Consider the following 22,188-nt stretch of genomic DNA (forward strand, 5'->3'; position numbering starts at 1 on the left):
AATTGAAGTCAGTGCTCTAAAATATTTCAAACAGTGACCTGTAACCTGTGTATCACCAATAACTGAGTTTACCATCTTTATGAAGACGCACTTTCCCTGACACTGATAAAATAACATTAGCGTGCATGATAGGAATAGAGGTCATTGGTGTCTGACTAAAATAGGTTTATGTGAGCTCGATGCACTACACCTCCAGTATAATGGCCCTCAGCGCTGACGACAAGGTGCAGCTTACGCTCATTGATCGGTACAGTGTGGAGATGATTCCATTAGGCGATGTGATACTCTGTAGGGGAAAGTTCGTCCATTAAGCATCGCCCTCTTCTTGAACAGTCTTGGAGTCTCTTGAGCCGACTGGGGGAAGACACTTATCACTGACAACATGACACCCTGTCCTTACACACACTCCAACTGCCACTCATAGCCCTTTCACATGTGCTGTGTTTACACTTCACCAGTGCTTTCCCTCAGTCCATCACCACTGCCAGACTTCCTGTTTTCCTATCTTTATTTGTCTCCGTCTATTCTAGCGTTATTGACTCAAAAAAGTACTTCCATGTTGACCATTCAGGCAAAGTGAAGATCAAGGAGGCAACCCACAAATTAGCTTTTTCCTTGCTTGTTTTGATCATACACAGGGGACATTTACTGTGTGTCATACTGGCTGCTGCACCAAGCTATTCATGTTTTTGCAGATGCAATTTGAAACTGAAAGAAAAGAGGAAAATGGCTTTGCGACTGAGATGCAGTTAAGAAGATAGCAAATGGGCGAAGGCGATGATTACTGTGGACTGGAGGTGGCTGAGACATCGCGGCTGTCTCTTTTAATAAAGTGGAGGGGAGGCAAAGACGCAGGGGATGGACTTACATTTCTGGGAAATCCACAACCCTGGTCCTTATCTTGTTGTGCAAAGCCAATATGTACTCGTCAATAAATGGGCACTGCAGGTGGAGGAGAGGAAAGACAAGTGAGAAAAACAAGGAAGGAACAGTGGCAGGGAAAATATGTACCCCAAAAGACAACTAAGACAAATAACAGCACCAATCAGCTCCTAGCATTACTAGAATAAATGAGACAGCTAGACTAGACGGCTGTTCATCAAACAACATAAAAAAAATAGATAGTGTTCCTGTTGCCCAGCCTTTGCTGCTACCTTTAGTGGACCAGATGAAAGAAAAAAAAGAAAATGTGCAGACTTGCCTTGCCAAAGACGAAACAGTAGAGAGTGACCCCCATGGCCCACACGTCCAGCGCCTTTAAGAAAGTGCCAGCAGTGACATTAATTGCAACATGATGGCAAACAGACTGAAAAAAACATACATCTAGGGATCAAAACACCTCGCTACAAAAACTAACACGTCGACCTAAATCAATGCAGATTGCCTACAGTGATTTATGGGATAATTTAAGGTTGTTGTTTGTATATTTGGAGGGGGGACGTCTACCATCAAGATACCTTGTAAATGGATGTGTATGATCAGGTAACAGATGCACTGCAGCGATCCATCACGCTCTCGCTGGATGAATAGCGCTCCTAGGAATCCATTTATGTTCCTTGATAGATATGAAATTATAAAACTAGCCCTCTGAGCCGGCGTTATCTATCACAATGCCACAGCCATGTTGCTGTGAGACGAGGTGCTGCGTGACTGGCATGTTCTGATGGACTACTGGGACTGACAACCTGGGTTGAAGTGGCATAATAGTGTCAGATATTTGATATTTCGCTGCTGATTTACACCACAAAAAAAAAGAAAAAGAATCACAAATGTTGGTGAATAATGGACACAAAGGCTCTCTGGAGCATGGCATGAACAAATCCATATCAGGGGGAGTGCGAGACTAATGGGACTGCATAGATTTCCACAGGCACTTGAACCGCTCCAACATCCTTTCTGTCTGCAATCAAAGATTCTATTCTGGTAATTTTGCAAAAAGAATTTGTTGTAGAGGCAGGTGGAAATCAATGCAATCGTTATGGAAGAGTAGCGGGTGATCCTTGACAAAGGAGACTGATCGTCGTTTGACTGTAAAAGTAGGAACCGTATAATGGTGTGAAACATTCCCGAATCAATACGAGGTGTGTAAAGCCGATAGCCTTATTCCATTTCTTGACTCCGGTAATGGTTTTGTGCTCAGCTGCTTTACTGGCTTCCTCGTTATCAATACCAGCTCACCCACACAGGGGAAAAGACTGACAATGACAATTTGCTCCATGGATTAGCAGGCCGGCAAAGGTCTGAAAGCTCATCTTGGGTTTTAATGGTTCTCATTTTCCAATCATGAGGTCTCCGGCTTAGACCGGATGGATGTATGGTTGTAGAGTCAACTCACTTTTCCGCTGAAGCTCTTCCGCGCGTCTGAAAGGGTCTCTGGTGCCATGAACGCAGGAGTGCCAGCAGTGCTGGACAGCATAGCGTCGTTGCCCTCAAACTGGTTGCTGACCCCAAAGTCCGCTATCTTCACATGGCCGTCGTCCCCCAGTAGCAAGTTAGAGGGCTTGATGTCCCGGTGGACAATCTTCTGGTAGTGCACTGAGGGTAAGAGGAAGTAAACAGTCAGACTTTTAGAACTACAGACGAACAGCATCCAGATGATGTTGTTTTTTCCTGGACCTTTAACAGCAGAGGGGATAAAAAAACTGTTATGCCAGTTCATAAACTGTCGCTTTAACCAAAAGGAATGATGTGAATACTGTGAACCTAAGCTCAGCTTAGACAGAAAGTGTTACGGCTTGGAGATGTACTTAACAGCTATCTGGAGCTAAGCCCTGGACACTTCCCTGACTGGATAAGTGGGGCCCACTTGTCTGAGGAGGTCTTATTAAAACATGAGGCACTTGACTTATTAAAAGCCGAGATAATTAAACGTCGTCAGCAGCACTAATAATACTTAAATTAGAAACACACAACGTCAATGTCTGGCAAATGAGCTAAAATGTAAGCTCATTTAGGCTTTAGAAGACATTGACTACTTTGGGAGTTTATTAAGCAGCCTTTAAGTGTTCAACTAAATTAATCGGCAATTTAAAAATAATAGTCATATGAATAAATTGTGAATACATATATAAGAATTTAAGAAATTGTTAAAACTCAGCTCATTACTATAAAGTATGAAAACTCAAAATAACATTTCATGAGTTGAGCTTTAATGATTACTTCATTATTTCAGAAATTGATGGTTAGTAAATGTACATTAATTTGATGCTATGGTTTGTGGTTAGTAAATTCATTCTTACTGTAAAACATTACTTCTACACACTCCAATCCACAGGTTGTGTTTTTCAAGAGGGTCGGCAAAAAAACAGCTAAGTGGTAGGAAATAGCTTTTCATCTGGAAACTTAGCTGAGCCTCAACTGAGACCTACGACTCATGAGGTGTAAGCACTCAAACACCGCCGTGTGCAAAAACTAAAAGCCTATACTGCCTTTACATGTAAAAAACAACCTATGAATGTCATGCTTGTGATTCTGTAGCCTTGTTTTTGAGATGGACCAGCTCAGAGAGAGGCAGCGTTGACCCCTAATCATCAGGCCCATAGCCAGGTGGAATGGATCTACAGCAAATGAGGACACAGCTTTCACTGAGCAGAGGCTCGATACTGATGAGGTGGACGGCAGAATTGTGCAGCCAGACCCCAGGGGCATGGGAACAGAGGGTCAAGAACATTTTGTGCCATTAGATTAGAGAATGCAACCACGTCATTTATGTTTTTAAGGAGAGACACAGTGCTCCAAATGTTCCTGCTTTTATACTTTGAGTTTCATAATGGGGTATGATAAGGAGGGATATCTTTAGAAATGGAATATCCAATGCTTTCCTGGCCGCTAGGAACACCCCAAAAACTGCATGTAGCCTTTTAGGTGTGAGTGGGGAACCAGGGAATTCATAGCTACAAATGCATAAATCAGTGTCTGTTAAACGCTTCACAGATGTGGTTCAAAGACTCAAAGACAGGCCTTGTTCTGCATGAGATACTTACGGTACTCCATGCCCAGGATGATGTCTCTGAAGTATAACCTCGCCTGCTCTTCTGTCAAAGGATTGTCTGTGGGCACTTCCATCACTGGACTGCAAAGGCACGCACCGGAGAAAACAAACACACAGACAGCGAGGCAGACAAATCCATTATGTGTGTCAGTTGTTCTGTCATTTGCATGGGAATTTAAATTCCAACTGTAAAGACATTCAAATACAGATATGCATCTGAGACATCCTGATCAAACATCGCCGATACTCAAACACTGTGATACAGACAATCTTTATCTTCTTTGTATAGATCCCAAACCCAACAGCAGCCAAAAACAACTTGTTATATGTTTGGATGAGTGAACAGGACTCACTGTTCTACACGGTTACAGCTTTCTTCACCTCCATCAATATTATTATTCTGTGAGGCTGTGCAGCAGTTCGCTGGTTCGATTGTGATTAAAAGGGAATTACGGTTCAACTATCCCGAGATAGTGATCAGAGCAGAGCTGGTACCGTTAAAAACAGCAGGGATCTGATCCAACAATTCTGTTTTGCAGGAGTTTGAACCTTGTGGTACCAAGAGGAGCTGATATTTGCATTCTTACATTAAGTCGGTATACAGACATGCAGCAGACAATTAGAACAGTGGTGTAACACCAAAAGAGTTCAGGGCTGCCAATGAATGATGATTTCCATCACAGATTAATCTCATGGTTGTCTTTTTGGTTCAGAATTTCAACCCCACACCCTATTTAGCGTAAATATCTGTAAGCAGATATAAAGACATGTTAAGCGTATATTAATAAAACTTCTCCTATGTAGAAAATGTATATTATCCAACAATATTAAACTTTTTATTATTTACGTGTTAGTGGTTGCGTCACAAACACAAATCTACAAGTTAATAAGGACGATCACAGAGAACTTTAACTAGATATATCGAAACAATTCTAAGTTTCACTTCATGTTTCATTACAAAGTATTCAATTGTAGTTTGTTTTCTTTCTTACGTTCTTTGAAAAACAAAATTCTTGATGAACGATACGATATTTTTTAGCTGATCACAATTTGGCATTTTAAAAGTGTTACAGAAAATTGAATAATTGCTTGTAATTAAAAATCACGAATTGATTGTTTATACAGGGAGTGTAAATGCTAAATAGCAGGGGATACAATAGAGTGTTGTAACTTTTCGATTCATTCACTAATCCTTTAGTCCGCACAATGTCTTAAGAAATAAAAAATACCCATAACAATTTCCCAGATTGCGAGGTAACGTCCTCAAATTGCTTGTTTCATCCAACCGATCCAAAACATGAGCAAAAACTCTCATTATGAAGAAGTCAATAAATAGTACAAAAGGTATACATCAACTAATTTATGCAAATATGTGAAATGATACCAGCTACCCCCTCCCACCTCCATTTGCTAACAAAAAGTTGCAGATCATCAGAATTCGCTTATTTTTTATTTTTTATTTTTTTTGTGTAGGAAGGAACAGCTCGTGCATCAGGACATTGATCACGTACACGGACTACCGGCACTAGTAATAACCGTGAAAACCAAAGAACGTTATGATTCCCTTTGAAGCCGGGGACAGAACAAACACCTGCACTGTGGCAGCTCGGTGCGATGATGGAGAACACGGCACAGATGGAGGCAGGGACGGAGTGAGGAAGAAATTGAGGAGGTGAAGGTAGAGGAGGATGAGCCTTAAAATATATTTTTTCTTTTCAAAAAGGACATGTTCTCTACTCACCCCTTAGGCATCAGATCAAACACTGTCAGAAAAAGGCAATAAGAAGGGACACGTAAGACCACACAATACATTTGTTCATTCATTCAGATGGGGTTGACACCTCAGCGCCACATTATTATCATGAACATAGCACCACTCAGAGCATGAAGAGTTTGACGTTCCACACTAATACAGGCTGTGACCTGGCACTGTGACCTGGCACTGCCGATGGAAGATTGTTTTTTTTTTTGCATAATGCGTGAGCCCTGAGGTGGTGTGGAAGGAAACAAGAGATGATCTGAATTATGAATAAGTCATATGAACACTTATTGGTGGCATATGTGCCGAGTGCCAAAGGCTGAGAGAGGGTGAAAATAGGGCGGAAGATTTGGACAAAGAAAATATGGTCTGCGTACCCATGTGAAGGTTGTCCTCTGCTGGATCATCCAGCACCTGCAACATTAGCATTGGCATGAGTGACCACTTCCCACTTGAAAATGTAAAAACCAACATGTGCTAATTCTTGTCAGTATCAGTTAAGAAGCTGACAGTGAGTAAGTCTTATCTTGCTTATCAAGGACTGAGCAGAGTTACAGGAAGGAGTCGTGATGATAGCGCCTTTGATACTTTCACAAAAACGTTTGAAAATTACCTTTTGGGCTTTTCTTTGTTCTCATATGTAAGCTGCTTGTAATTCTCAACAGTTAGGACATTGGTGAGAGCTGTAATTTAAAACACCGGCTTTGGGGGGGTTGTGCAAATTCACAACTCTGCAGTTGGCCGGTTTTGCCCTGGGGCCAAAGTGAGCTTTTGGGCCCTTTTTAGCCCCAATTCATCTGGCTCTCTGTTCAATGTGCACAGTTTTAAAACTGATGGACACTTCCTGGATTCAAAACTAGATCTTGACACAAAAACCCTCCTAAAGACAGAGGAGCTAGCCCCGAGCTGCTAGCTTGAGGCTACATTAGCCACTACTAGCATAACCATGGGTGTATAAAGTCTGTTTGGAGGTCTCAGGGAGTACTACTGTGAAAAAAGGTTGTACAGTGTGCAGTTTAATTAATACATTACTACAAAAAAAATCTGGAGAAAGAAATTAATTTCCATAAACAGATTCTACATTCATGCGCAGAATCTGTCGACGGAACAACATGTTGGTATCTGAAACTCTCGTGCTTCAGTTTGTAGTCTGAGTAGTATTGACCAATCACGTTGAAGCAGTTTTTGGTTGAATGCAGGTTGGATTTGGTTGAACAATCCGGTCTCTCAACTACATTTTACAACTTTTAGGACCTAATGATTTAAATGAAGGCTACTTAATTGTTCATACTGGGAAGTTGATTTACCTAAAAAAATGATCTGCTGATTAACAGGCATTTCTTTCCAAGGCCTTAAACACAACCTATATACAGTATATATATAGTATTTACAGTATACTGTAGTGTATATATATATACATATATATTCCTGGTGAATTTAAACGACCACAGTGAAGGTAAACAACTGCCAAGGACACAGAGTAGCGGGAAAACCAGGACAGGATATCTCCTCTGAAGCAAGAGGAAGACTTTTTACTCACGTCCGTTTCAATGTGGCCATGAAACATTCAATAGCTGAATACTTGTTCATACTGTCTCATACAGTACGACATACAACTGTTCTTTTTGCACCATTTTTATTTTTAAAAGTGCAAAAAGCTATTAACGGTAAATCAACTGTTGAGTGCAAAGTGCAAACCATTAGTAGGCTCGTAGTTGTTGGAGCTGTTCTAATGACTAATGCAGTTCCTAAGATGCATTAAAAGGGTTTCTTGATTCATGGGAAATTACATACTTGGGACTTTAAAGTGTCTACTCTCAAAACAACTGCCTTGGCGAGTATGGTGGTCGATCTCGTCCCAACGCTCTGTGACAAAGGACCATGTCACGGTCATCAGATTGAATCTGTCGGCGTGGGCTTTCATGATGCAAAAGTATATTCTTAATGAGACGGACCGGAATGCAGTCTCACAGGAATCAGTTTGGAAACCCATAATGAATGTGAGCCTGACCCAAGCACAGCACATTTAAGCGGATGAACAGAGAGAGATGGAGCACCATTGCCCACTTACATATGCCCATTATGAGAGTGGGGGAGGACAAAGGAGGGAAAAGATGAGTGTGTGTGTGTGTGTGTGAGTCCTCACTGCTGGAGCGAGCACACGGGAGCAGTGCTCAGCTTTTACTTGACAACTCTGGCACACTCTCAACGCAAGAGCAAGCCAGACACTTCTCCTACTGACTGGCTCCCTGAGGTAGACTCCCCCCCCCCCCACCCCACCATCTGCCCAAGATGAAAAAAACACTCGGATGATATCGCAAGGGAGCGCAGGGCATCTTGAGTCACGTCTCTAAAATCAGCTTTCATAAACAACCGCCTCTGTAGAAATTCCCCAGCTCGACCCAAGTTTGAGAGCGTTGGCCGTTGTCAAACTAACAATCTATTTACAGAGCGGAAGATTTGTTTTCCCCCCCAGAATATGTCGCCTAAACATCATGAGAGGTCCAGTGATAGAAGTGTGATGGATGTGCTGGAGGGTTAATCTCTTTTCTCCCACCTGTTTCCTGGCAGCACAGGGTTTATCCACCTTTTTTGGTCTGATAGAAACTGACATGACATAAATACAAAGCGGAAGTCAGGGTACACAGCAAGAAAGGTTATCTGAAGAAACAGTGGTAAAGGATAATCCTGACCACAATGGATTTAAGCCTGTTGTGGATGTCCACATGCTGTTATCAGACAAATTATTATGAAATGGCACATTTCCTCATCGCAAATAAGATTTCTTATTTAACTCCTAATTTTAAAAAAATGGAATGTGTCCCTGTGTGTGCTACAAGCAGAGTGTGGGCACATCTTACTATCCGAATAGTGCAGGACAATACTGCACCATTGACTTTAGAGCAGGCTTTTTGTTGGTCAATGACGCATCATGATGTCATCCCTAGTGCCCCGCTGGTACGGCATGTCTAAAAACTGTTTAGGGCTTATTCTTATCCTGGTCCAAAAATGCTTTTTCAAAGAACCCTGAATGAGCTCTTATCAAGTCAAAATTGTCAGATTAATAAAAAATAGACAACACAAGCAAGAAAATATTACCATATCGAATTTGAATAATTGCCAGCATTAATGGGCCGTTGAAGGACCAGTGTGTAGCATTTTGGGGGAACTATTAGCGCAAAAAGGAATATAATATTCATAATTATGTTTTCATTAGTGTATTATCACCTGAAACTACGAATAGTTGTTTTAATTAAGTTAGAATGAGCCCTTCATACAGTATATACATAAGGAGCGGGTTCTCTTCCACAGAGGGACTGCCATGTTTCTACAGCAGCCTCCAAGGGACAAAGCAAACACTGGCTATAGGCAGGGCCGTTTGTGCCTTCATATTGAAGCGGCAGCATACATTTGCTGGTTGAAGGTTCTTCTTCATGCTTAAAAAGGGAGGGGGTATTCAGTTGTTTGCAATCTGCAACCTTAGTGCTCGATGCCACTAAATCCTACACACTGGTACTTCAAGTCTAGTATCAATAAGACTAATTAATTGGTTGGCCTCTGAATGCAAAGGCAGCAACCATTTACGGTTTCATGTTCAACATAAAAACCAGGGCTCAGAGGATAGAGATGCTCTCACCTCCACCAGCTTGACAATGTTGATATGGTCCAGTTTTTTAAGGATGGCAATCTCTTGGTAGACTCTCTCCAGGGGTCCTAAGATTTTGGGCTGCTCTCCTTGGGCCGCCTTGGGTCCCCTTGGCGGTGGGCGACCTGCAGACCGCCACACAGATCACACATGCAACTTTGATAAGTGATTCACATTTTTAAATGAAATTAAATGTATTATAGTGATCATATACATTGTACATATACATGAAATGTAACCTCTGCATTTAGCCCATCCCTAGCTTATTGGGAGCAGTGGGCTGCTGAAAAGCGCCCGGGGAGCAGTTAGGGGTTCAGTGTCTTGCTCAGGGACACTTTGGCACAGGACCCTCTCTACACAATGAGCCACGGCTGCCCTCCTTGATTGGAGCAATCATTAAAGATGATGATCTAAACATGTGGCAGGGTGTTTGTGAGTATTATGGTTGTGGTTTGTTTGTGTGATGTGTAATCATTGTGGATCAGCGGATCTATACATATTTAACTAGTAGCCCCTCGAGAAGTTTAGGAAATGTGTTCGTTCTTTGTCTGTTGGGAAAACTGTTCCCTTTTACACGATGAATGATTTCACTTGATACGAGCTCTGTTAGTTGTCTCGTGCTGCATTAAAAGATCACATGCCAATGTGCTTTTGCAGCTGCCAAATGCTGCCATTAACTGACATTCAACCCAACATGACACACACACACCTTCAGTGTTTGTAACTGAGATTAGGTAACTTCCAAGTTAACGTCTTTTGTAAACACTCGTACGGACAGAGTGTCTGTTTAGGAGAATAGAAGAAGGACTTACGTGGGAAACCACACTGCTTCATTAACTTCTTCTTGGACACCAACTTCATGGCCTAGGAAAGAGGAACATGAGTTTGATCACAGCGTGTTCACATGCAGGTCATATTAACAGTGAAGAGAAGCCGCGCATCAAGCAACGATTAAGAACAAAATAGAAAAGAAAACTAGGAGCTGAAAGCAGGTCCAAAGAATAAAATAAACCTGTATTGTAAATGTACATGAAATGTGAATGTACAGTGTTCTCACATGTGCCTTCATGGAAGCCAGAAACATGAACGTTTTAAAGTCAATGGATGAATATATGTGTTATTATGCTTATATTTTTATTTTTTTTTAAAAGGTCAGGAGTAAAGGACTGAGTCTGAGGCAACTAAATCTCATGGAAAAGAGCATGAATCAGTTTATAAAGGACAGCTCTGTGTGTGTGTGTGTGTGTGTGTGTGTGTGTGTGAGTGTGAGTGTGTGTGTGTGTCTGTGTCATTACCAGGAATTGGTTATGCAAAAGAGGAAGCAGTTTCTTTTTAAGACAGAAACCAGATTTGGCAAGAATCCTTGGCTGTACACAGTTTCCATTGTGTGGGTGTGTGTGTGTGTGTGTGTGTGTAGACTTGTGGGAGGTTGGTAGATGACTCAGCCACAGTGATCAAACAGTTAAAAATATTATATCCAGAGAGCAATATTCAGAATTATTGCAGCCATTTCGGTTGTAACAATCATGTCTCTATACTCAGACAATTACATTATTCACACCAGAGTTCATTACAGAATCTGGCATTGATGGTGAAGCTCCAGTAAATAGCCGTCATCGCAAAAGCTAAAATTCTGTGTGTGGGTAGGAGAAGGTGTGTCATTGCAGTTTTACTCACAGTAAATGCATTTCACCAAACATGAAATTGGGAATGACTTCATTTTGTTTTCAAACAAAGTATGGCAATAACTGTGGAAACCACAATATAAGAGGTGATGTGAGTTCAGCTCTGCTGAGGAGGTATTGGTGAGTGGTATGTGGTGATGATCAAAGGCAGCCAAAAGTATGACAGCAGGACCTTTATTTTGTAGGAGGTGTCATATAAAAAGGTTTAAGAATGATGTCAGTCCCCATATTGTTCCCTCACGGTGCCATTTCTGAATTAAATCAAATCGGTAAGCAAACAAGTCCTCTGAGTAAAAAAGACTTCTGCGCTGCGCCTCAAGTTTGCTCAGAGATGAAAATCAAGAATGTTACACCCAAAAAATAGTAGTTTGTGAGCTAACCTTTTCTTTCCTAGTCTTGACATTAGGGCGTGATTAACCTATGCTACGTGATTAGCTTATGCTAATTAGAGCAAACAAAGCTCATCCGTGTGGGAATGGCGGACTCCGCCACTAACAATGAAAACTACCAGACAGACAGAATGGCTATTGCGAAGTTGTTTGCTGCTGTATTAATGCTCTGAAAATCAAATTTAGCACCTTTAAAACTGACCATGGTTGCATTATCAACATATTGTAAATATTCATCAGTGTTTTCATTAGGAGGTTGAGAACCTAGCATCACCATTAAGTGCTACAACTTAATATGAAAATACATCATTTTAAAATGGTAATTTCTACTTACTAATCCTCATTATATCTTTTTAGGAAAGAAAGCCCATGTGTACCGGGTAAATACAGCTGAACTACTAGAGATCATATTCCTTCAGTCTGGTATGTGTGCGCTGCAGATGCTCCGCGTGCAGATATCCAATCAGTTTTGTGTGAGACCAACTCAGATTGCCAGGAAATGGAATCACCCTTCCATGCCGTCATTACTCATCTGCTCCTCTCCTGATTCCTGTCATTGTTATTTCCGCTGTCATTTGAGCCGGCCTGCAATAAGCCGCAGTTTGTCCCAGAAGGTAACGTTTACCGTCAGTGTTAACAATCGGCAGCAAATGCAAGAACGCTTCCGCACAGACCAGGAACTAAGACGCACGACAAGAAAAACTAAGCGCACAGCAAACATGAGGGCTTTATATACGTCTGCACACACAGAGACACTGAGGGCAGATGGGACGGATGGAGGAGGAGGAAAAAATGTGTTGCACTGGACATAAGTTTTTCAATGTTCAGGATTCTTCTGTGGTTTCAGACTCGGAGATTCTGACGAAAGGAAAATCTCTGAGGCTCTGTTTGCACCTGTCTCTGAGAAAATATGTTTGTATACTGCTAATATGTTTTGGTGATTTTAAAGGGAAACCTTTTTTGTAGTTTGGGATGAGTTAGGTTTGTGGACCGCGCACTAGAGGAGGTCTGAATGGACGGTGGGTGAACAAAGCAAAGCACTTTTGTCATGGTAGCGCAAATTTTTACCTAAATTCTAGGAAATCCCCCAAAAAATAAAATGTAAATGAATATGTGTTTCGATACATGTGAATACAAGGAGTTGGGCACATCTAGATAAACAGTTCTCAATTCTCCGGTCAGGTGTCAATAAACCTTTATTAAACCATGTAAATAATCAGAGGGGTGCCCCTTTAAGGCTACGGAACGAATATGGATCAACATGTTGGGTAAACCAAGACCATGGTCTTTCCCTCACCTTAATCCAGAGCCGTGAGGGGCCTAAACATAACAATAACTAGGAAATCTGAAAATACATTGTCAGTTAACATTTGCCAGACGTGATGTTTTCCACTTCATGGTGATAAAAAAGGGCAAACCGGCATCTTTACATGTCTTACAAGATGTTTTTACTGCTGGCAATTGTTAAAATGTAATTTCTCGGACAGGTCGCCATCATTTAAAGCCGCATGTCATTATTCCTCCAGAGGGTAGAGTCTATATAAAAAATCCCTTGTTATAACATTTTGCTCATGTTACAGGGCTCGTCTGTGTCCTTACATAAACTCCTGTTGTTTACCTTTCGGCCCATTTTACAAGCTGGCGTTTTCAATACCGGCTTGCGTTCCGCTCCTAGCTCTTCCTGGCTCCAGTTCAAAAGTACATCTTAAACCCAACCAGGGCTGGCAGCTTTCGTCGACATGACTCATCCAAACACTTGTATTGTTGTTACTGTTCAGGGCGGTTTAGTTGTGTTCAAACATAAAAAACGGCTTACAATTAGAGGGGCCGAGTGTGCATGGCAAATCCCCTCGATGGAAACGCCTAAAATGACCTCTTGTCAGTGGGCCGGCTCATATCCAGACTGTCTCTCGAGAACTGACCTCAAAGCAGCCATACCCGGCACACGAAGCACCAGCAGCACCGCTTTGAAGACACATAACAGAGTCTTGGATGCACTTTAAGCGGCACCAGAAGCCACTTTCATTTCCCAAGTTTCGTCCAAGGCAACTGATGCAATTTGAGGGGATGGAACTCACAGCAAAAACAACCATGTGGGGAAAAAAAAGAAAAAATCAATAGCACTAGTGTGAAGCTCTTCTGTAGAGACAATAGAGGCCGAGAGGCTTGATGAAGAATCAGAGGAGATCTGTGGCTGTGTGGCAGAAGGACTGCTAATCACAGAGAAGTTGCTGAAATGCGAGACGATTGCGTTGACTTACGTAATGTTTGTCGTCATCCTCATTGTAGGCGAGTTTGACCACACCGTAGGAGCCCTGCAATGCAACGACAGACAGGTTCATTGCCTCATGTGGACACACTCGTTCACAGCAACACTTAGGTCAGTACGTTTTGTGGTCCAGCTCCGGATTAAAAAGAAGAAAGCTGATACCAAAGGCATCACTTTGAGAAACAGACTGACAGAATGTCTTGAAGGCAGCAGTTTCCATTCAAAAACAACATTTTTTTATTCTTTGGCAGCACAGAATGGCTCCTCCCACACACACACACACACACACACACACGCGCACAGGATGTTTGTGCTTGCCATCATAATCCTTGTTTTTTCCAAGCATGTTTTCCTCTCTTGATAAGTGCAAACAAGTAGCCAAACAGAACACTCACAGAAATGAATTAAAGCGAGTTGTACCCCTTTTGATGTCTTTTACAGCCAAATTTGCCAGCTGGCTGATGGTAAGTGTCTACGGATTAGAAGAAAGTGGCCGTGTGGACGGACAAAAAGCCATTTGTGAGCTTTAGTAAGCGCACAAACTTAGGTGACAAGGTTTTATAAATGTCACAAATCAAAAGCATTCGTGTTTCCCCTGTAGGTCGTTATCCACTGTGTTAACTCCTGACATGGTTTTCGAGTAGAGAGGGTTTGATATCACGGTTTCATTTCTGAAAACAAACTTGAACATATAAATCTCCATCTGATACTCATTTTTCCTCTCTTTAAAATCTACTGCTTTATCCATCAATATGTCTGTTAATAGGCCCTTTGACTGCTCTTCGATAATCTAAAAACAGCACTTCGCCCTTTTCAATTTGCCAGTTTCTTCAATTTTCATCTCGGTTGCTGCCACAGTGAATTCCCCCATGTGTTAACCACAAGAAGTGTTTATCCTCCAAGCGTCAATGTGTGCTGACAGATTTAGTAACGCTGCAGCTCGGTGTCTCCAGTGAAGCTTGAAATGCTGCAGCATACAACATTAGTTCTATCGCACACTTTGGATTTTGCGTTTATTTCCTCCTCCTTTCGATATCCAATCTAGCATTTTGTCAATCTGAGACATTTGGTCTTTGGTAGCCATGCTCGAGGTATATCCCTATTAGATGAATTGCTCTGCAATTTTGTACTGACATTCATAGTCCCCAGAGGATGAATCCGAATGACTTTGGTGATCCCCGGACTTTTCATCAGGCACCACCATGAGGTTTAAACTCCACTCAACATGGAGCCGGCTGCTCACAGCTAACTCTGCCAACAGCACGAACTGTGCAAACAATGGCAACAGTGCTAGCAGAGCTAACAGTTACTTGCTGCTATATTAATGCTCCGAGTCCCGTATATAGAACATTTAACATCAACATGTTGTCATTGTGACTGTCAGCATGTTAGCATGCTGATGTTAGCATTTAGCTCAAAGCACGTACATACAATATCACCAAATTGAATCGTTGCACCCTGTATCATGAAACGTATCGTATCACCAGATTCACCTGAACAGTTCCAAAAAGAAGCCCTCTTTTCTACGTTGTATATTTTATTATTATTAATGTTATTAATATATTTTACTTGTAAAATGTAAGAATCAAGCAATATAATAAAGAGAACTCACAACTTTTAGTATGGACATGCTGCGAACGTGATTTTTCTCACTTAACAGACAAATTGAGCAGAGGGTCAATCCCCTCAAAGCTGCTGCTGTTTTCCTAAAAGCTCTCCAAGTTAAACAAACAGCAGAAAACCGACAAACCTACCTTTCCAATCTCACTCTTCAGCTTATACTGGTTCAACTGGATACAGTCCTGTGAGGGAGGGGAGAGAAATGGAGTGGACATGAGGAACTAATTCATTGAAAAAACAAACAAAAAAAAACATGACAGAACACTTCCATCACATGAAGCAAAGAGAAATATGGCCGCCTTTTTGGTACGGGAACAAATGTCCCCAGTGTGTGTGTGTGTGTGTATGTATATACGTGTGGAGTGAGTCATTTATTTCTGAGATGTAGGCAACGACGCAGTCTGTAGTTTGTTTACTGTCTGAAAAATCCATTAGAGTGCTGCTGCTTAAATGGGTGATATGCAGTTCCATAGCAACCACTGCTACAGCACAGATTCAGCCAGGGGCACGGCAGAGGAGAGCACACCACAGCAGGACCGGGGGGGGGGGGGGGTTCTTTGGTGGTGGGGAGCATTTCACAGAGGTGTGCTGAGGTCTATGTCTGTGCGTGAGCAGAAGCAGTGCCTGAGGCTTGATACTGGGACGTGTTTAAAGCAAGGGAGGAGGTCGGAGAACACAGATGTAACAACACAAACTGGTGTGGCGTAGGGCCGGACTTCACTCGCCACCAGGCAAGGTATTCTAGAAAATACGACATGATGTAAGTTGGTTACATAATACGCCGGTTATGTAGCCCGGTACTGAGCATTTCTGCTTTAGATATAAGGACTGAGCATCGGAGGGTTATGCACTGTAGGCAACGACGGTGTCAAGTACTGTGGGCAGGGATTACCACAAAGAGAAGAGAGATAGAATAGGAGACGGGGCTTTGGTAGGTGAAGCAGGGGAAGAACTTTTAGAAAAGGATCGCTTTGATTGGTTGAAAAGGAGACGAAGAGAATAAAGAAAATAGGGCAGCGAAGGATTAAGGAAAAGGCAAATGGGGAGAATCCAAAGAAAAGAGCAGTAGGAGGGATTGTCTGAGAGGGATTCCTTCCACTGGGTTCACAGTTTGCCAGCACATTCTCAGAAGGCGCTGCACTGCAGTTAATACTCGGTCAGGACCCATGGCTAAGGAGGGCCGTGCAGAAAAGCCTTAAATACACACATGCACACGATTCAAAGTCAGGCGCTTCACTGGGCCACGATAAATCTTTAGAGGGGCTCTCTCGGTCAGCTACCAGTGCAGCCCTGCAGTCTTTCCCTCAGTATGGAACACACCCGCCTCTCATCTCCCCTATTCCCTTCACATTACACTCTGTCCTGCACCGTGTCTGATCCGTACCAAACTCTCCACCCACACCTCTCCATCCATCACTCAGCTATGATCAATATCAGTGCATAACAAATGCATCACTGCCACGGTGGCGTCCAAAATCAATGGCCATGAATTTCGTTCTAATGGCGAATAATGAGCCTCAGGAAGTACGTAATAAAATGGGAACTTGTGTTTGACAGTACTTAAAGCCTCTAAGTGTGAAGTCGTTTCCTCAACTTGTCATTTGAACATGAATTTTGATAGAACAGTGCAAAATGTCCTTGGGAGGAAAGATGACTATTTACTTAAAGATGAAATATCAAAGGAACACGCACGTATTTAGTTCTATAAGCACATCCTTTACTGTGCTAATGCACTGTGAAGACGAACAGACAGCGACACTCATCTTTGCCTGCGGGGCTGCCGAAGTTACTAATCCTCAAATTTCTTCCACTGCTGCTTATTTTAATACACAATTAGTCGGACTTAACGGATACAAAGTACAAGACCGTGTGAGCTTTTCAGAGGAAACTTCCAAAAGAGACTCATCATTGCGAGCTCTAACACTCAAAGCTCACACAGTTCACACAGCTCACACTGTCAATTAGTTTCCGACATCATCACGGCCATTTCTATTCCTTTTTCCATTTTGGTGCAATACAAAGTGGCCGTAAATACAAATACGAGCAGAGGGGGGGAGGGTGAGTCATCGGAAAAGAGCTGCAAAAATCAATTTGAAAAATCAACAACTGGGTGTTCTAGATCCCTATGATTAATGGCTACATAAATAAACGTGACTTCATATCCTGTTTTGACACAAATCATTATGCACCCAAGTAGGAAGGCCCAAAATTAACCCTGTATTTTTATGTGCTTTTTAAAAACACTTTAACCCACAAAAAGGAGAAGCAAAAATATTCTAAAAATGCACCCCGCTTCACGAGGGGACAGAAAAGATATTCACATTACATATATGTGTACAAAACAGAGTGACAGGCCAAAACTAATGCCATGAGAAAGTCAGGAGTGAGAACCCAAAGAGTTCCATGCAACGCACAGAGAAATCAAAGGGAGCAAGAAGCTTCGGTGCTTTAATTAAACCATTATATGAGCTATATACACACAGTGTTTCCTCATGTGGCTCAGTACGGGACTTCCCAAATTGTCAGGGAGGACATTTTTATGTCTATATTGACAGTGGGGAGATAAAAGTAACACACACAAGCATGAAAACATGCATGTGTGGCAATTCTGATATATTTCCCCATTGTGGTAACTGCTGTTGTATTAAGTAACAGAATGCACTCAAAATGGCATCCATAACAGATGTTTTTGCATGCAGGAAATGCTTCTCTCTCTCTCTGTTGTGTCATACTGTAGATCCAGTGAGAGCTGGGGAAACTCAAGCGACATGAGTTCCTTTTCATGGTTCAGTGCAGGAAGCTGCAACTCCATTTTCAGATAGGAGAGGACACAATGGCAGGTCTGCGAGTCTGCGGCAGCAGTCTGTTAAATTCAGAGGGGTTCCACATCCTGGCAGCTGTCATGAATATTTAATGCTCAGTCTGAATTGGAAAAAGTCAGAGGAAAATGGAGATCTGGCTGTCACCCGCAGCGACAGGCTCCTCTTAGTTTTCATGGGGAAGCACAACGAGATGCAGGTTTCCAGCTACACGTTTCCAAATGCTGTCTGAATAATGGCACTCATCATTATTGATGACAACTGTCTCCATAGGTACAATTTTCAGTAATAATTCATAGACAAACAAATGCTTATTCACCTTCTTAGTTAGAGGATCAATACCTCTCTGATGTTTATACACTAAATATGAAGCAGCTGGTTAGCTTAGCACAAAAGCTAGCCGGGTTCCATCATCGATGTGCCGTCCCCTCTGAAGCTCACTAAAACATGTTATATATTGGTTGTTTGTTCCATACAAAAACCTAAATGTAAAAACAGGAAGTTGTGGGACGATTTTGTGGCCGGACACAGTGACCTCCAGGAGTCTTCCCTGGTTGCCTGGCAACTTTACGGTGTTAATAAAGGTTCTTTTGAGGTGCTTGGAGGTGGATTTTGTTTTACCGTTTGACAGAAGAAAGCTAGCCTCTTCCCTGTTTCCAGTCTTTGCGCTAAGCGAAGCTAAATGTCTCCCGGCTCCACCATAATATTTAGCATTAAGACAGAGTGGTATCAATCTTTGCATCCGAGTCTCAACAGGAAAGCAAATCTCCCAAAATGTAAAAACAAAATTCCTTCAAGGTGCTCCGTAACTGCTGAGTGCTGAATAACGAAACCCTAACCACAAAACAATATTCCACAATCTAAAAAGCTAATAAGACACAATGTTCATCACTTACACAATCCTCTGTTACAGTAAGCAGACAAACAGAGTCCGGTAGCTTTAATTGTCCATCCATCCATTTTCCACCGCTTATCCGGGGTCGGGTCGCGGTGGCAGCAGGTCAAGCAGGCCGACCCAGACCTCCCTCTCACTGGAACATGTTCCAGCTCATTCTGGGGGATCCCGAGGCGTTCCCAGGCCAGCTGGGAGATGTAATCTCTCCAGCGTGTTCTGGGTCTTCCCCGGGGTCTCTTCCCAGTTGGACGTGCCTGGAAAACCTCCAGTGGGAGGCGTCCAGGAGGCATCCTAATTAGATGCCCGAACCACCTCAGCTGACTCCTTTCGACGCAAAGGAGTAGCGGCTCGACTCCAAGCTCCCTCCTGATGACCGAGCTCCTTACCCTATCTCTAAGGCTGAGCCCGGCCACCCTACGGAGGAAACTAATTTTTTGTAGCCGCGACCTTGTCCTTTCGGTCACGACCCAGAGTTCGTGACCATAGGTGAGGGTAGGAACGTAGACCGAGTGGTAAATTGAGAGCTTTGCCTTCCGGCTCAGCTCCCTCTTCACCAAGACGGTCCGGTGCAGCGTCTGCTTTACTGCTGCAGCCGCACCGATCCGTCTGTCGATCTCCCGCTCCATCTTACCCTCACTCGTGAACAAGACCCCGAGATACTTGAACTCCTTCGCTTGAGGTAGGCACTCCGTCCCCACCTGGAGGGAGCAATCCACCGGTTTCCGGCAGAGCACCATGGCCTCAGATTTGGAGGTGCCAACCCTCATCCCCGCTGCTTCACACTCGGCTGCAAACCGCCCCAGTGAATGCTGGAGGTCACGATCCGAGGAGGCTAACAGGACCACATCATCTGCAAATAGCAGAGAGGCGATCCCGAGACCCCCGAAACTGACGTTCTCCGCCCCCAGGCTGCACCTAGATATCCTGTCCATGAAAATCACGAACAAGACCGGTGACAAAGGGCAGCCCTGGCGGAGGCCAACACCCACCGGGAACGTGTCTGACTTATTGCCGAGAATGCGGACATAGCTCCTACTGCAGTCGTACAGAGACCGGATCGCCTGTTGTAACGGGTCCGGCACCCCATACTCCCGCAGCACCCCCCACAAGACCCCCCGAGGGACCCGGTCGAAAGCCTTCTCCAAGTCCACAAAGCACATGTAGACTGGTTGGGCAAACTCCCAGAACCCCTCCAGTAGTCTTGCGAGGGTAAAGAGTGGTCCACTGTTCCCCGGCCGGGACGGAATCCGCATTGCTCCTCTTGTATCTGAGGTTCGACAAGCGGTCGGAGCCTCCTTTCCAGCACCCTGGCATAAGCCTTCCCCGGGAGGCTGAGTAGTGTGATACCCCGGTAATTCAAGCACACTCTCCGGTCCCCCTTTTTGAAGATGGGAACCACCACCCCAGTCTGCCATTCCATGGGCACTGATCCCGACCCCCATGCGACATTGAAGAGGCGTGTCAGCCAGGACAGCCCAACCATGTCCAGCGCCTTCAGCATCTCAGGGCGGATCTCATCCACCCCCGGCGCCTTGCCACCAAGGAGCTTTTTAACTACCTCAGCGACCTCTGCCAGGGATATGGGTGAGCCTCCCCCTAGGTCCTCAGGCGCTGCCTCCTCTGCAGAGGACATGTTGGTCGGGTTTAGGAGTTCCTCAAAGTGCTCTTTCCACCACCCGACGATGTCCTCCGTCCGGGTTAGCAGTTCCCCCCCACCCTGCTGAGAACAGCCTGGGGTAAGCCCTGCTTTCCCTTCCTGAGCCGTCGGATGGTTTGCCAGAACCTCCTTGAGGCCAACCGAAAGTCCTTCTCCATGGCCTCCCCGAACTCCTCCCATGCCTGAGTTTTAGCATTCGCGACCACCGCAGCTGCAGCCCTTCTGGCCTGCCGGTACCTGTCGGCTGCTTCAGGAGACCCCTGGGCCAACCAGGCCTTGAAGGTCTCCTTCTTCAGCTTGACGGGATGTGTGAGAAGTTCTTCCGGAGGTGGGAGTTAAAGACCTCCCGGACAGGGTCCTCCACCAGACGTTCCCAGTTCACCCTCACTACACGTTTGGGTTTGCCGGGTCTTTCCAACCGGTTCCCCTGCCATCTGACCCAACTCACCACCAGGTGGTGATCAGTTGACAGCTCTGCTCCTCTCTTCACCCGAGTGTCCAAGACATACGGCCGCAGATCAAATGATACGATTACAAAGTCGATCATTGATCTCCGGCCTAAGGTGTTCTGGTACCAGGTACACTTATGAGCCACCTTATGTTCGAACATAGTGTTCGTTATGGCCAAACCGTGGCAAGCACAGAAGTCCAATAACGAAACACCATTCGGGTTCAGATCGGGCAAGCCGTTCCTCGCCAGGTTTCTCCGTCATTGCCCACGTGAGCGTTGAAGTCCCCCAGGAGAACTATGGAGTTGGTAGGCGGCGCCCTTTCCAGGACCCCTCCCACCGACTCCAAGAAGGCCGGATACTCCGAACTGCTGTTTGGTGCATAAGCACAAACCACAGTCAGAGCCTTGCTCCCCGCAACCCGTAGGCGCATGGAGGCGACCCTCTCGCTCTCCGGGGAGAACTCCAACACAGCGGCGCTCAGCCGGGGGCTCGTGAGTATCCCCACTCCCGCCCGGCGCCTCTCACCCTGGGCAACTCCGGAAAAGGACAAAGTCCAACCCCTCTCCAGGAGCTTGGTTCCAGAGCCAACGCTGTGTGTGGAGGTGAGTCCAACTATTTCTAGCTGGTATCGCTCCACCTCCTGCACCAGCTCCGGCTCTTTCCCCACTAGCGAGGTGACGTTCCACGTCCCTAGAGCTAGTCTATGCCGCCGGCGATCGGCATGCCCGGGCCTCCCGCCCGACCCACCGCCCGGTCTGCATAGCACCCGACCCCGATGCTTGTCCCTGCGGGTGGTGGGTCCACAGGGTGGCTGCTCCATGGTGTTTATTCGGGCTGAGCCCGACCGGGCCCCATGGGCAAAGGCCTGGCCACCAGACGCTCGCCTACGAGCTCCCCTCCTAGGTCTGGCTCCGGGAGGGTGCCCCGGTTTCCCTGGTCTGGGCGAGGTGGCTGTAGTCCGTGGGCTAACTATCATAGGGGTTGTTTTGAACCGCTCTTAGTCTGG

General features: G+C 44.4%; 1 protein-coding gene across 2 annotated transcripts in view; it reads right to left on the reverse strand.

Moving 5' to 3' along the window:
* camkk1a (calcium/calmodulin-dependent protein kinase kinase 1, alpha a) overlaps positions 1–22,188 on the reverse strand; it is a 54,124-nt gene that overhangs the window by 9,104 nt on the left and 22,832 nt on the right. For both annotated transcript variants that reach the window (XM_031857578.1, XM_031857577.1), the window contains exons 3-12: positions 15,494–15,541; positions 13,732–13,785; positions 10,209–10,260; positions 9,388–9,521; positions 6,128–6,164; positions 5,733–5,754; positions 3,984–4,072; positions 2,336–2,535; positions 1,202–1,255; positions 869–942 (exon numbers count right to left, since the gene is read on the reverse strand). In XM_031857578.1, the coding sequence (XP_031713438.1) occupies positions 869–942; positions 1,202–1,255; positions 2,336–2,535; positions 3,984–4,072; positions 5,733–5,754; positions 6,128–6,164; positions 9,388–9,521; positions 10,209–10,260; positions 13,732–13,785; positions 15,494–15,541 (764 nt within the window). The remainder of the gene's footprint in view (positions 1–868; positions 943–1,201; positions 1,256–2,335; positions 2,536–3,983; positions 4,073–5,732; positions 5,755–6,127; positions 6,165–9,387; positions 9,522–10,208; positions 10,261–13,731; positions 13,786–15,493; positions 15,542–22,188) is intronic.

The sequence above is a fragment of the Anarrhichthys ocellatus genome, unplaced genomic scaffold (assembly GCF_004355925.1).
Source record: "Anarrhichthys ocellatus isolate YVR2014 unplaced genomic scaffold, GSC_Weel_1.0 scaffold18, whole genome shotgun sequence".
NCBI classification, from domain to species: Eukaryota; Metazoa; Chordata; class Actinopteri; order Perciformes; family Anarhichadidae; genus Anarrhichthys; species Anarrhichthys ocellatus.